A 16166-nucleotide genomic window follows, 5' to 3' on the forward strand; every position below is an offset into this window, starting at 1 on the left:
AAAATATGTAATCTGCATTTTCAATCTGTAAAAGAGACATTTTGTAACAAATTCCAAGATTTATAGTGATAGAAAGTGAACCAATTTTTTTTCAAATCCCATACATTACTTTCCATTTCTAAGAGGAACGTATCTATAACTGGTGTCACACAGAAGTGCATGTTATTAAGCATAGTATAATATATGTAATAAATATCTATTTTAACACTATTCTAAAATATGATCATTAAAGGTTTCTGTTTACTCATATGGTCTTAATTATGAAAGAAGAACAACAGTAGGTAATGGCAACATAAATAACACAGATACAATTTATCAATATTATAGACAATAACATAATAAACTAGAATTAACCCCACACCATACTATGTACTAACATGTTTCTTTGATTAAATGAGTGTTTTCACATTTCTTTGCAAAGTCGGACTTTAGCATGCATGCCTCAACACTCGCGTCTGGTGAGCCAGTCACGTATTTAATCACATAATTTGACACGCAGCATGGGCCCTTAGGTTATGTGTAAAAAGTTCTTTTTTTTTCCGCCTTCCTCTCTTTAGGCTCGTAGCCCATTGTGTTGTCTTTGCCGCTTTCGTTTTTTTGTTAATCCTCCTACTGAGGCATGATGTTTTGATCTTAGACAAAGGCGAAAAGAAAGGAAACGTACTACTCGTCTCAAAAACAAAAAACAAACATGCCCTGTACAAAAATCTGCATGAAGAGGTTACTGTGATAGAATGATTGCATTAAACATGTAAGAACACATTGTGACATGAACGGTGTGAAAATAATTATAAATAAATAAAAATAACTGCTAAGATGGTCCTCAAAGTTGTAATATTAATGCAAGTATATAAAGTTCAGTCTTTAGACAAATATTATTGACACTTACTTGGTAATTAAAGCCTCTGACATTCAATGGGCTAGTGTTTTTTTGTCCATCAAAACCTCATTACCATCCAACTTAACATATTATTTGTCTGTATTTGAACCTATTCAGATTGTGTTCATATGTGGAATTATTTTTATTGATGCCAAGTATTATTTTTCCAAGCTATATGTACTCTTTCTTGGTTGCTCAATTTGTCAATGTTTCTGCAGGATGGACAATCCAGGACAGTGAGACAGTTCCAGTTCACCGACTGGCCTGAGCAAGGTGTTCCAAAATCTGGCGAGGGTTTCATTGATTTTATTGGTCAGGTGCATAAAACCAAGGAACAGTTTGGACAGGATGGACCAATCTCTGTTCACTGCAGGTAGGAGCACTCTTTTCCTTTACAATGCAAATAAAAAATAATAACTTAAAACCTTAGATTAACATTAAACATTTAAAAAATATTTTTTTTAAATGCATTTAAAGAAACTTTAATTCCAAAGGCACTCACTTTTTAAGATAACAGTGTTGTTAAAGCCTAGCATCTGTGGTGTAATCCTTACAGCATCACCTGGTAATACATTGTCTCTCTTCTTGCAATGGCAATATTCTGAACCTCCTCAGGCCCATCTCTTTCATAATTGATAAGGCTGAGATGCAGCTTGGCATTTGCAAAGAAGAGGAACATGAAATAATACAGCCATTCTTTTTGTTTTTATGATCCATAATGGATTCTTTTACCTGGGGTGTAGATTCCAAGGTAACCTACATCATTAACTTGACATGTTAGACTCGAGGAGATATTGATATTTACTTCTAGTAGTCATGATCCAGAGGCTCAGATTATTTCTATTTTAACTGTGGGCCTTGAGAGAATCTATCGTTCAGTTTTTGTGAAGAGAAAGTGGGAGGTTTTTCCATGAAAAAAAATCATTTTGGTGAAAATTTGTTCTAAAAAATGCATAACGTATCACATATTACTCAAGCTACTAAATATTGAAATATAAATGATTTCTAATAGGTTTGAAGGACCAGCCTTTATTATCTTTTGTAGGTATTAAGCAAATGACTCATTTCCTTGATGTCCCAATGTTTTATGCTAGTTTTCAAAAGGATCAACACCTTGTTTTATTCCACATTTGTCATATCCCCCATATCACACAAATGAGGAATAAGTCATGACATCATCCAAAACTAATATCACCTTTCCCCATTTGGAGAAGCTGATGTCACCAGCAATCAAATGGCCTGCTGAGAGTTGGACCTTTGTCATTAGAAGTCCAAGAAATTCAAGTTTAATGGACCCATGGTTTTTCTTAAGTAACATAATAAACTATCATGACAATTAATGCATGCAATTATTGTTTTTTTTCCTTTTCGTTGCCTTTATCAGTTGATTTAGCACATTTCCAAGAGCCTCCATTAACTTGGATTATTATTTTTTTCTAAAAGAGAGAGGTCAATTGCTGATCTGTACACAAATATTCATGCCCATCTCAATATTTCAAACGAGGGAGTTACATTTTATCCTCCTGCTTTTTTCATTATATGTACTTTGTAATCCACAACCTGTTTTTATATCACGAGAATCTTCATTAATGGTTTGTATCAAGATTGGTTTCTTTGTGGCCATTGCCTTCTACTTGTCAGTTTTCGTCCCTTTTCCTTACACGGTGCCTTTCACATCTGTCATCCCAAATTCGAGTTCCTAATCCTCTGTTCTACTCCCTCAATTCATTTCGGTCCGTTCATTCTTTCAGCCATCTTTTGTTCCGTTCCTACCAAATCCTCCACTCCCCCCCCCACTGCCACTCTCAGCCACTATCTAGGCTTTTGTGGGTTTTGTCATTAATTGGCTGATTACATTCCCTGAATGGTCGACTCCAAATCCCCTCAGTCGGCCGTGGCTGGTGCACCCTTTATTTGTGGAGTGGACGATACTGGTGAGAGAGAGAAGAGCACCAGGAAGAGGAATTTGAGTCCATGTGACAAAGCTGTGATCGACCCTCTGGAAGCTGCTTTGGGTGGCCTAAGAGATACAGTGGGAATGAAAGTCGGGTTGGGTGGTTGCTTGGCATGATAGATGGGTCAGCTTAGAATTGTTTGATATCATTTTTTAGGGGGGGGTCGGAAACATTTTGGTTTTAAAGAGTTTTCTTCTCGAACACTCACACACACACAAACATAAAAAAAGCTTTAGCATTCGGAGGAAGCCCAAATAAAATTGTTGTCATATCAATTATTGTTCCAATGGTGGAGTGGAAGTCATTTCACAGCAAAGCAGCTTAGAGAGACAGCTTTGAAGTATTTGCGGATTCCATTTAAGACTCAAGACTGTATTTCTGGACAGCAACTGCAGAACATTTTTCTGTCATTTATCTGACGTCAGACCATCTTTGCCATCAGTGCCGTGACTGTGAATTGAATGATACGAATCAGTTTCCAATCTTTTGTCATTTGTATTAGTCCGTTTGAAGATGTTTACTTGCACAAAATAGAGATTGCACAGGAGGTGATTGATTAATGTGTTGTATTTTACTATAGAGCCTGTGACGTTGAAAATCTTATTTCTACTTGTAATTACCGCATCTTCGTTTTCCGTTTTGTAGTGCTGGCGTGGGGCGGACTGGTGTCTTCATCACCCTCAGCATCGTCCTGGAGAGAATGCGTTACGAAGGCGTTGTTGATATCTTCCAGACAGTGAAGATGCTCCGGACACAGAGGCCAGCAATGGTCCAAACTGAGGTTAGATGCTCCTGACCTACATACACCATGCAAAAAATATAATAATAAATCAAGTACGTAAGATGTTACTAATTCTAGTTGTGTTTAAAGCTGGCAAAATATACCACTTTTGCAATTATAGCTGCAATATAGTGTAGTAGTTTCAGTTTGAAACTTAAAACAATATTTTAGAAGTTACATTCTGATCAATAAACCTGATCAGGAAGGAACTTGAAACAAAAACATAAATTGGCCACGCGTATTATTCAAACTGCAATCAATGACAAGCTTTCAAATCCAAACATATGAAACGATAGCATGATAGTACAGCTGTATGTAAAATGACATTTTCCCATCCTTCATTAACCACCTACATCTATTAAAATGCATACAATTAAACTCTCTCACCAAAGCGTCACAGTGGTTCCATCTATTATATATTAGTATTCACTGGTATAGAACGGAGAGAATAATGTTACTTTTATGAGCCTGGCTTTTCAGTTTGACCTATTTTAGTGGTCCATGATATAACATGTCTCCTGCCACCTTTTCAACTATATCAATGCCAAAAACTGTTTAGAGTTCCCTAACCTATGGTAGGTAGGGATTTATATGGCAACATTGACTAGCAAATCTGATTGAAGAAGCATAAATCTACAGCCACAATCAGAAGCAATTGAATGCATTATAATACACATTCATTCATTTTCCGAATCGCTTATCCTTACAAGGGTCGTGGGGGATGCTGGAGCCGATCCCAGCTCACTACGGGCATGAATCGGTGATCAGCCAATCACAGGGCACAAGGAGACGGACAGGCATTTACGCTCACACTCACACCTAGGGGCAATTTCGAGTGTTTAACCAGCCTACCCTGCATGTTTTTGGGATGTGGGAGGAAAACAGACTACCTGGAGAAAACCCACACAGAGTTAAGGAGAACATGCAAACGCCACACACACATTGAGGAACGACCTGGGATCGAACCATCGACCCTAGAACTGTGAGGCCGATGTGCTAGCCACTCGCTCACCAGGCTGCCCGCCTATATAATACACAGTTGAAAATAATTTAATAAAATTTTAATCCTATTTTTAATCGCAAATCTGTGCTTCTGACAATGTTTTAGGCCGGGAGAGAAGCCCTTTAAGGCCTCTAGTGCATGCCACTGCAATATGCAATATAAAGGGTTTTGCCCACTGCGGGGAGTCTAATTAAACAACCTGGACATGCCAGCACCTAATATTCAGCCCTCGGAACCAGTGGGGGATACAAGCGAGTGTTCTGGAGGCAGTTTGACGGCATCTCATTAAACAGGAATTGCAGTTGGTTTCAAGCGGTCCTTGATGCCTCGCTGCCCTGACACTGGGTGCCTATCTTTAGACAGCACTTACTGGCTTCAAACGCAGACTGTGTTGCGGCAGGTTAACAGAGCGCTGGCCCACCAGGGACCTGCTGACCACCTGCTTCTGAACAGAATGTGCATAAATGTCCTCAACTTTGTTTGAGGGCAGCTAGATTTAATTAAAGTTGAGTGGAACTCGTTATCAAATGACCTCTAAAAGTTGCTGCTTTTAAAAGAAACCTTTACTATGCAATGCCTCAAATGCCTTATCTAATATCCGTATTAAAAACTGCATTTTTTTATGACATGCCAATCAAATCTTCTTCTTTTTTTTCTCCCTCTTCTACAGGATGAGTACCAGTTCTGCTATCACGCCGCTCTAGAGTACTTAGGAAGCTTTGATCACTATGCAACGTAAAAGCCATCTCTTACCCCCATGAGTCCTGTACGCCCTGTCAACAGTCTCCTGAGCCATAGAAACCTGAATTTTGAAACATCAGTGACACAACAACTTCATTAAGATACCTCCAATCGAAGACTTTTAAATGCCATTTCAACCAGAATAATTCCCATCAGGCCAGGTTAGTTCAGACTCCAAAGTCAAAAAAGATGACCACCATCAGGAGTGGAACCCAGAATCATTGGCTCAAACTGTAGGGGGCGATCCAAGTGTCTGACTTCTTACCTTACCTCAAGTGTTTCCATAACGACATTGTAAACAGTCGCCGAAACGTCACACAACATATGAAATACAGGGCAAATATCAGTGAGATGGCTATAGCCAAGAAGAAGTGGGTTTTCTCTCATGATTTTTCATATTCCCGGATGTAAAGGAAGTATTTTTCCCCCTTTCCGACATATTTTGTGAGTAGCGTTCAGAGAGAATGATCAAATGGAGACGGCGTATGTCATCGGCAAAGCAACGCTAATGATGAGAAGTGTTTATTTGGAGCGTGTGTGACGGAACATCTCACCACATGATCAGAAGGGAAGTCGTCAGGACGAAAGCAACATCACGTAGCTTCAGATGGGTTCTCCCGTCAATCGGATGCTTGTCTGCGTGTCACCAGAGAGTTGTGGGACGCTGTGCCTGTAAAAAGAAGCTGGGTCGTCTGTGACCCATTTTTTTTGAACTAATTATTTTTTTCATGGGGTTGCAATCTACAGAAGATCTGGCGAGAAGCTTTGGAATAAGCAAATTAACTCAGACAATGATGGGCCGCAAAGCCTTTCTATGTGTATGGTGACAAATGCCCATCCTAAATATGTCGATATCTTTTTTGTTTTGTTTAGCTTTTGTTTTTCCAACCAAACATGCTGCTTATCTTGTGTGTGTGACTCGTAAAGTAGGTTTTATTTCAAAAGACTCAAAAGAAATTGGGCCTGTTTCAATAACAAAACCTGGTTTTAAAAACATTTCCTTCAAGTTCCACCGCAGGTTCTTTTGTTGTATTAAAAAGCGCTTTACTTTGAGCCCTTCATACGCTGTGGTTGATTAAAGTAGAGCTACTTAGCTCTCAATGCGATGAGTAAACTCTTCAGTATAAGTTACTTGCACATTCTGGAGAAGAAGAACTTGAACAAAGCCCTGATGGGGGGGAAAAAACTGCAGGTTGGGTTTTACGCACTAATTGAAATGTGACCGATAAAGATCAACTCAGCGGGTTTTTATTTTAAGGCATCATATTTTGGTGTGCACTTCTTTGAAATGTTTTCAGATGTGCACAAACAAACAGCCAGAGTGATGGATGGACAGAACTGTGTGTAATCTTTTTGTATTTCCAAAAAAGCCTTATTGTTATTGTAACATTATAAAAACATCAGTGTTGTATTATGCTGACTTATTTTGCGTTACTTAGTTCACATTTTTCTTTTTTTTTAACCAGAGATGTTGTATCACATTTTCTAAAAAGAAATAGCAAAAGATAAGTGCTTATTTGTTCATATTATGTTAAAAGACATTCTATTTTTTCACTGTAGAAATCGTCAGTATTTCTGTGCATGTGTGCATATATGTACATGTACTGCACACTCACAGTTATATATATTTAAAAACAGACTATAAGGTATATCCATCTTAGTATGAAACCCCTGTTTATTTTATTTTTTTGTTATCCCATCAGCAGTGTTAGAAGATTGCTTCCTTTTATAATTGCTCATTAAGCTTGTTTTTTTAACCTAAGAATCCACGTGTTGATGAGCATATGCATTGCAGAAGAAATTTAAATAGAATTCCGCAATATCATTAATTTTGTAGACAGTATTATTATTATTCATTGCTGCCGAAGGGAAACCAGTCCCCAAAATACAATATCTAACAAATCAAAATGATTATATTTTTCTTGTTATGTGAATTAGCCTGATTAGACTTTGGTATGATCATCAACAGGCTATAACCCTTGCTTTATGAAAGTTTGTGTTCTTTGTAGTTTTTTTTTTTTACTTATTACTTTCCATCATATTGTGGTAATTAATTTTGTTACATATACGCAGCAAACAACATGTAAATAAACAAATATATAGAGTATATGTATTTGTAAATCATTTGACCCTCAAGAGCTTGAACAAAGAATTGGAACTCTACAAGGAGTTACTGATTGCCAACTTGATGTTGGTTTAATTTTCATCTCCGGAGAGAACTTTCCAATATAGCTCCCTAGCGTTTTACCATTTCGACCAATTTAAAAGGTACCATGTGTTTTGTTTAGGTTTTTTTTGCTTTTTATATATTTTTTCTATCAAAAACTGGAAGCACTCGAACACATACACATCAATTGGGGTTTAAATAAAAGAAAATGTGTTTGTCATCCGTCAAATTTTTCCCATGAATTTCAGTTATTGTTCAGCTGACAGGTGCACACAAGCTAATTTCATACATATAATTTGGTTACCACATGTAGAGTACTTGCATTACCTAAAACTGTTTTTAACATTAATGTGCAGCATTGTTATGTATTGGGATGGAAAAAGAAATCAGGACCAGAAGTAAACCGTGGAAGGCTAAACTGGGACAACCAAAAACTTGCTGCAAAGTCATCTTATCCGTTTGACGTTATGACAGCTGGAACTGATCAAGTAAAAAAAAAACTTTGTGGAACTGATGGGAGCACGCATGTCGAAATTAGCTGTGGAGGTCTTTGGAACTGTGTGCAATAGAAGTTTTCTGACTTTGTTTGAACACCTGCCACAATTATCGGAATAGTCACCGAATATCTTGGTTACGACAAACAAAAAAGAAGACTAACAAAAGAATCAAGCATTATACACTACATACTGACCAAATGTCCATGAAATTCAATACAGTTTTCATTTGTATGGGGGCCAAGTGCTGTGGCTTTCAAATTGTTACATTAAACTGAAACATGATTGGTTTAAAGCCACTGTGTATGTAGATATGTTGACTTTGTATTAAAGAAATGTTGTCTGAAAAAAAAACTGTTCATCTGTGTATTTATAGTATAATGTGTCAATTCATTCACACAGACCTTGGCAAACTACTATCTCATCTCGTTTTCTGAGGGGTCATTAGGGTCGTGGGGGGTGCTAAAGCCTATCCCAGCTGACTCTGGGCCAGAGGCGGGGGACGCCTTGAATCGGTGGCCAGCCGATCGCAGGGCACAAGGAGACGGACAACCATGCACACACAACCATACCTAGGAGCAATTCAGTGTCCAATCAGCCTACCATGCATGTTTTTTTTAATGTGGGAGGAAACCAGAGAACCCGGAGGAAACCCACGCAGGGCCGGGAAGAACATGCAAGCTACACTCAGGTGGAGGTGACCTGGATTTGAACCCAGGACCCCAGAGCTGTGAGGCCGACACGCTAACCACTCACTCCACCGGGCCGCCCCAAACTACTGTATGAAGCTAAAATATGGAATACAGTGCAGCGTGCCTTCTTGAAAAACTTTGCAAAGAAGGTACCAAACAAATTAGGACTTGGCACCAAAAATTTCAAGAAAAGGGCTGGAATGTGGGTTTCTGGACTTGCTTTTCTAACACTCTTCCGAGGTCTATGCAGGAAGGCTTCACGAACCTGCTCCACTGTCTCAAAGTTATTGGCTCACGAAATGGGGTCATAAATTTTGGAACACCCTGTTTGCGGGCCAGACTCAATCAAAAATATGCACTAAACAGGTAAAATGTCGTTTTACAAAACTCTTGAGTACACACGGTTGCTTCTATTTAAGGGAAAATGACACCACGCCAGGAGTTGAACCGCACTTGCCCGCATGGCAGTCAGGCAAATGAACCTGACTTCGGCTGACTGGAAAATTGTTTTGCTGAAAAAAATGACTAAGTCTTTATTTGAATGAAAAAAACGTTTCATCCATATACTGAACTACATAGTGTAGTGATCAGTCAAACAACACCAGGATTTGAACCCCAGCTGCCCACATGGCAGTCAGGTGAACAAACCTCTACGCCATGAAGTGTCCACACTTGACTTTGTCATTATTGGAAGGTCTTGACTACACATGGCTGTTTCTATTTAAGGGAAAAATGAATCCCAACTGGGATTTGAACCCCAACTGCCTACATGGCATTCAGGTGAGTGAACCTCTACACCATGAAGTGGCCACACTTTACTTAGCGTAGAGGTTCACTCACCTGACTGCCATGTGGGAGGCTGGGGTTCGAATCCCAGTTGGGAAACATTTTCCCTTAGTTGTTTCGATATATTTGTAGTCAAGACCTTAAGATAATGACAAACTGAAGTGTGGCCGATTCGTGGCGTAGAGGTTCACTCACCTGCCTCCCATGTGGGAGGCTGGGGTTCGAATCCCAGTTGGGAAACATTTTCCCTTAGTTGTTTCTATGTATTTGTAGTCAAGACCTTCCAATAATGACAAACTGAAGTGTGGCCGATTCGTGGCGTAGAGGTTCACTCACCTGCCTCCCATGTGGGAGGCTGCGGTTCGAAACCCAGTTGGGAAATATTTTCCCTTAGTTGTTTCTATATATTTGTAGTCAAGACCTTCCAATAATGACAAACTGAAGTGTGGCCGATTCGTGGCGTAGAGGTTCACTCACCTGCCTCCCATGTGGGAGGCTGGGGTTCGAATCCCAGTTGGGAAACATTTTCCCTTAGTTGTTTCTATATATTTGTAGTCAAGACCTTCCAATAATGACAAACTGAAGTGTGGCCGATTCGTGGCGTAGAGGTTCACTCACCTGACTGCCATGTGGGAGGCTGGGGTTTGAATCCCAGTTGGGAAACATTTTCCCTTAGTTGTTTCGATATATTTGTAGTCAAGACCTTCCAATAATGACAAACTGAAGTGTGGCCAATTCGTGGCGTAGAGGTTCACTCACCTGACTGCCATCTGGGAGGTTGGGGTTCGAATCCCGCTCTCGTTTGACTGATCACTACACTATGTAGTTCAGTAAATGGGTAATCCTTTTTTCATTAAAATAAAGACTTAGTCATTTTTTTCAGCAAAACAATTTATTTCCGGTCAGCCTTCGGCTGACCGGAAGACAGTTGGGGGGAAGGGTTCCTGGTGGTGTTCGACAGTCGGCCTGCGGCCGACTGCCGACACCATACAGTCGTTGACTGGCGACACCGGGACGTGAACCCTCGCCTCCCACATGGCAGGCAGGTGACTGACCCACTACACCATGAGGCGGCCCGCCTATACATGGTCATTTGGTGCTTTTGTTTAAGGAAAGACTGAATGACTTAAGTCTTTTTTAATGGCAAAATGGTTCATCGTCCATCGAGATTCGAACCCTGGCTGCCCACACGGCAGTCAGGTGAACAAACCTCTACACCATGAAGTGGCCACACTTTATATTGTCATTATTGGAAAGTCTTGACTACACAAGGTTTATTTTATTTTAGGGAAAAATAATTCCCAACTGGGATTTGAACCACAACTGCCCGCATGGCAGTCAGGTGAACAAACCTCTGCACCACGAAGCGGCCACACTTAACTTTGTCATTTTTGGAGTCTTTACACGGTTGTTTTTATTTACGGAAAAAATTATTACCAACTGGGATTTGAACCCTGTCTGCCCACATGGCAGGCAGGTAACAGAACCACTACACCATGAGGCAGCACCTATACATGGTCATTTGGTTCTTTTATTTAAGGAAAGACTGAATGACTTAGTCGTTTTAATGTCAAAATGGTTCATCGTCCACCGAGATTCGAACCCTGCCTGCCCACATGGCAGTCAGGTGAACAAACCTCTACACCATGAAGTGGCCACACTTTACCTTGACATTATTGGAAAGTCTAGACTACACAAGGTTTATTTTATTTAAGGAAAAAATAATTCCCAGCTGGGATTCGAACCACAACTGCCCACATGGCAGTCAGGTGAACAAACCTCTGCACCATGAAGCAGCCACACTTAATATTGTCATTTTTGGAAAGTCTTGACTACACACGGTTGTTTTTATTTAAGGGAAAAATTATTACCAACTGGGATTTGAACCCTGTCTGCCCACATGGCAGGCAGGTAACAGAACCACTACACCGGGAAGTGGCCACACGTTACCAAGTCGTTTTTGAAAACTCTTGAGTACACACGGTTGCTTCTATTTAAGGGAAAATGACACCACGCCAGGAGTTGAACCGCATTTGCCCGCATGGCAGTCAGGCAAATGAACCTGACTTCAGCTGACTGGAAAATTGTTTTGCTGAAAAAAATGACTAAGTCTTTATTTGAATGAAAAAAAGTTTCATCCATATACTGAACTACATAGTGTAGTGATCAGTCAAACAACACCAGGATTTGAGCCCCAGCTGCCCACATGGCAGTCAGGTGAACAAACCTCTACGCCATGAAGTGGCCACACTTTGTCATTATTGGAAGGTCTTGACTACACATGGCTGTTTCTGTTTAAGGGAAAAATGAATCCCAACTGGGATTTGAACCCCAACTGCCTACATGGCAGTCAGGTGAGTGAACCTCTACACCATGAAGTGCCCACACTTTACTTAGCATAGAGGTTCACTCACCTGACTGCCATGTGGGAGGCTGGGGTTCGAATCCCAGTTGGGAAACATTTTCCCTTAGTTGTTTCGATATATTTGTAGTCAAGACCTTCCAATAATGACAAACTGAAGTGTGGCTGATTCGTGGCGTAGAGGTTCACTCACCTGCCTCCCATGTGGGAGGCTGAGGTTCGAATCCCAGTTGGGAAACATTTTCCCTTAGTTGTTTCGATATATTTGTAGTCAAGACCTTCCAATAATGACAAACTGAAGTGTGGCCGATTCGTGGCGTAGAGGTTCACTCACCTGCCTCCCATGTGGGAGGCTGCGGTTTGAATCCCAGTTGGGAAACATTTTCCCTTAGTTGTTTCTATATATTTGTAGTCAAGACCTTCCAATAATGACAAACTGAAGTGTGGCCGATTCGTGGTGTAGAGGTTCACTCACCTGCCTCCCATGTGGGAGGCTGGGGTTCGAATCCCAGTTGGGAAACATTTTCCCTTAGTTGTTTCTATATATTTGTAGTCAAGACCTTCCAATAATGACAAACTGAAGTGTGGCCGATTCGTGGCGTAGAGGTTCACTCACCTGCCTCCCATGTGGGAGGCTGGGGTTCGAATCCCATTTGGGAAACATTTTCCCTTAGTTGTTTCTATATATTTGTAGTCAAGACCTTCCAATAATGACAAACTGAAGTCTGGCCGATTCGTGGCGTAGAGGTTCACTCACCTGACTGCCATGTGGGAGGCTGGGGTTCGAATCCCAGTTGGGAAACATTTTCCCTTAGTTGTTTCTATATATTTGTAGTCAAGACCTTCCAATAATGACAAACTGAAGTGTGGCTGATTCGTGGCGTAGAGGTTCACTCACCTGCCTCCCATGTGGGAGGCTGGGGTTCGAATCCCAGTTGGGAAACATTTTCCCTTAGTTGTTTCTATATATTTGTAGTCAAGACCTTCCAATAATGACAAAATGAAGTGTGGCTGATTCGTGGCGTGGAGGTTCACTCACCTGACTGCCATGTGGGAGGCTGCGGTTCGAATCCCTGTTGGGAAACATTTTCCCTTAGTTGTTTCGATATATTTGTAGTCAAGACCTTCCAATAATGACAAACTGAAGTGTGGCCGATTAGTGGCGTAGAGGTTCACTCACCAGCCTCCCATGTGGGAGGCTGGGGTTCGAATCCCAGTTGGGAAACCTTTTCCCTTAGTTGTTTCGATATATTTGTAGTCAAGACCTTCCAATAATGACAAACTGAAGTGTGGCCGATTCGTGGCGTAGAGGTTCACTCACCTGCCTCCCATGTGGGAGGCTGCGGTTCGAATCCCAGTTGGGAAACATTTTCCCTTAGTTGTTTCTATATATTTGTAGTCAAGACCTTCCAATAATGACACACTGAAGTGTGGCCGATTCGTGGCGTAGAGGTTCACTCACCTGCCTCCCATGTGGGAGGCTGGGGTTCGAATCCCAGTTGGGAAACATTTTCCCTTAGTTGTTTCTATATATTTGTAGTCAAGACCTTCCAATAATGACAAACTGAAGTGTGGCCGATTCGTGGCGTAGAGGTTCACTCACCTGACTGCCATGTGGGAGGCTGGGGTTTGAATCCCAGTTGGGAAACATTTTCCCTTAGTTGTTTCGATATATTTGTAGTCAAGACCTTCCAATAATGACAAACTGAAGTGTGGCCGATTCGTGGCGTAGAGGTTCACTCACCTGCCTCCCATGTGGGAGGCTGCGGTTCGAATCCCAGTTGGGAAACATTTTCCCTTAGTTGTTTCTATATATTTGTAGTCAAGACCTTCCAATAATGACAAACTGAAGTGTGGCCGATCCGTGGCGTAGAGGTTCACTCACCTGCCTCCCATGTGGGAGGCTGGGGTTCGAATCCCAGTTGGGAAACATTTTCCCTTAGTTGTTTCTATATATTTGTAGTCAAGACCTTCCAATAATGACAAACTGAAGTGTGGCCGATTCGTGGCGTAGAGGTTCACTCACCTGACTGCCATGTGGGAGGCTGGGGTTTGAATCCCAGTTGGGAAACATTTTCCCTTAGTTGTTTCGATATATTTGTAGTCAAGACCTTCCAATAATGACAAACTGAAGTGTGGCCGATTCGTGGCGTAGAGGTTCACTCACCTGCCTCCCATGTGGGAGGCTGCGGTTCGAATCCCAGTTGGGAAACATTTTCCCTTAGTTGTTTCTATATATTTGTAGTCAAGACCTTCCAATAATGACAAACTGAAGTGTGGCCAATTCGTGGCGTAGAGGTTCACTCACCTGACTGCCATCTGGGAGGTTGGGGTTCGAATCCTGCTCTCGTTTGACTGATCACTACACTATGTAGTTCAGTAAATGGGTAATCCTTTTTTCATTAAAATAAAGACTTAGTCATTTTTTCCAGCAAAACAATTTATTTCCGGTCAGCCTTCGGCTGACCGGAAGACAGTTGGGGGGAAGGGTTCCTGGTGGTGTTCGACAGTCGGCCTGCGGCCGACTGCCGACACCATACAGTCGTTGACTGGCGACACCGGGACGTGAACCCTCGCCTCCCACATGGCAGGCAGGTGACTGACCCACTACACCATGAGGCGGCCCGCCTATACATGGTCATTTGGTGCATTTGTTTAAGGAAAGACTGAATGACTTAAGTCTTTTTTAATGGCAAAATGGTTCATCGTCTATCGAGATTCGAACCCTGCCTACCCACACGGCAGTCAGGTGAACAAACCTCTACACCACGAAGTGGCCACACTTTACTTTGTCGTTATTGGAAAGTGTTGACTACACAAGGTTGTTTCTATTTAAGGGAAAATAATACCCAACTGGGAATCGAACCGCAACTGCCCGCATGGCAGTCAGGTGAACAATCCTCTACACCACAAATTGGCCACACTTTACTTTGTCGTTACTGGAAAGTCTTGACTACACAAGGTTGTTTCTATTTAAGGGAAAAATAATACCCAACTGGGATTCGAACCGCAACTGCCCGCATGGCAGTCAGGTGAAGAATCATCTGCACCACAAATTGGCCACACTTTACTTTGTCATTATTGGAAGGTCTTGACTACAAATATATAGAAACAACTAAGGGAAAATGTTTCCCAACTGGGATTCAAACCCCAGCCTCCCACATGGCAGACAGGTGAGTGAACCTCTGCGCCACAAATTGGCCACACTTCAGTTTGTCATTATTGGAAGGTCTTGACTACAAATATATAGAAACAACTAAGGGAAAATGTTTCCCAACTGGGATGATTCAGATATTTCTTAGGCCAGCAGAGAAGGCCTTGAACGCCCTGACGGCACACCCCTGCTAAAATTATAGGTGCTACTCAAAATATCAGATCTCATGTCCAAAAATAGCGTACAGCATACTACCATGAAAACGCAAGACCACGTCAGGTCTCCGAAGCGAAGCATGGTTGGGCCTGGTTAGTACTTGGCTGGGAGACTGCCTTGGAATACCAGTACTGTCATTAAATTGGTAATGGTTTGGTTTTGCTAAAATTATTGGTGTTACTCAAAATATCGGATCTCATGTTCTAGATAGGCTTATGCCATAGTACCCTGAAAACGCCCGATCATGTCTGATCTCAGAAGCTAAACAGGCTTGGGCCTGCTTAGTATTTGGCTGGGAGACTGCCTGGGGATACCAGGTGCTGTCACTAAACAGCCAAAAGCTTTGTTTGGCTAAAATTATAGGTGCTACTCAAAATATTGGATCTCATGTCCTGGTTGGGCTTATGCTATACTACCCTGAAAATGCCTAATCATGTCTGATCTTAGAAGCTCAGCAGGGTTGGACCTGGTTAGTACTTGGATGGGAGACTTCCTGGCAATACCAGGTGCTGTAAGCTCTTATGTTACCAATTAGCTTAAGTGCTATAGTGCTCACTTAGTCTGTGAGAAGCAGTGGGATCTCCAAGAGACATGTAATGTAGGAGGGCCCAGTGGCCTCAGTAGTTAGTGTGTTACCTTCACAGTCACACAGCTCTGGTGTCCTGGGTTCAAATCCTGGGTAGTGCTTTCTGGAGTTTGTCCTGCGATTGGCTGGACACTGATTCTGAATGAATTAAAAGTAGAGGTGAACTTTTACTTATACAAAAACATTATACAGAAAACTGCATAAGCATAATTTAATTTCTTGGCATTCTTGGTACTCCCATGCAGTCTCCCATCCAAGTACTAACCAGGGCTGACACTGCTTAGCTTCCAAGATCAGATGTGATTTTAACTGTTTAGTGCACATTTGTCATTGAGTTTGGTCCGCAAAT

The 16166-nt window shown here is 41.5% G+C and overlaps 1 protein-coding gene and 1 pseudogene across 10 annotated transcripts in view; both read left to right on the plus strand.

The window, feature by feature from the left end:
* ptprsa (protein tyrosine phosphatase receptor type Sa) overlaps positions 1-7675 on the plus strand; it is a 159568-nt gene extending 151893 nt beyond the window's left edge. For all 10 annotated transcript variants that reach the window (XM_077608061.1, XM_077608051.1, XM_077608057.1 and 7 more), the window contains 3 exons: positions 1099-1253; positions 3481-3616; positions 5290-7675. In XM_077608061.1, the coding sequence (XP_077464187.1) occupies positions 1099-1253; positions 3481-3616; positions 5290-5358 (360 nt within the window). In that variant the 3' untranslated portion in view covers positions 5359-7675. The remainder of the gene's footprint in view (positions 1-1098; positions 1254-3480; positions 3617-5289) is intronic.
* A 7956-nt stretch (positions 7676-15631) lies between these two features.
* LOC144080811 (5S ribosomal RNA) lies at positions 15632-15749 on the plus strand (annotated as a pseudogene).
* The last annotated feature ends 417 nt before the right edge of the window (positions 15750-16166 follow it).

The sequence above is a fragment of the Stigmatopora argus genome, chromosome 8 (genome assembly GCF_051989625.1).
Source record: "Stigmatopora argus isolate UIUO_Sarg chromosome 8, RoL_Sarg_1.0, whole genome shotgun sequence".
Taxonomy (NCBI): domain Eukaryota; kingdom Metazoa; phylum Chordata; class Actinopteri; order Syngnathiformes; family Syngnathidae; genus Stigmatopora; species Stigmatopora argus.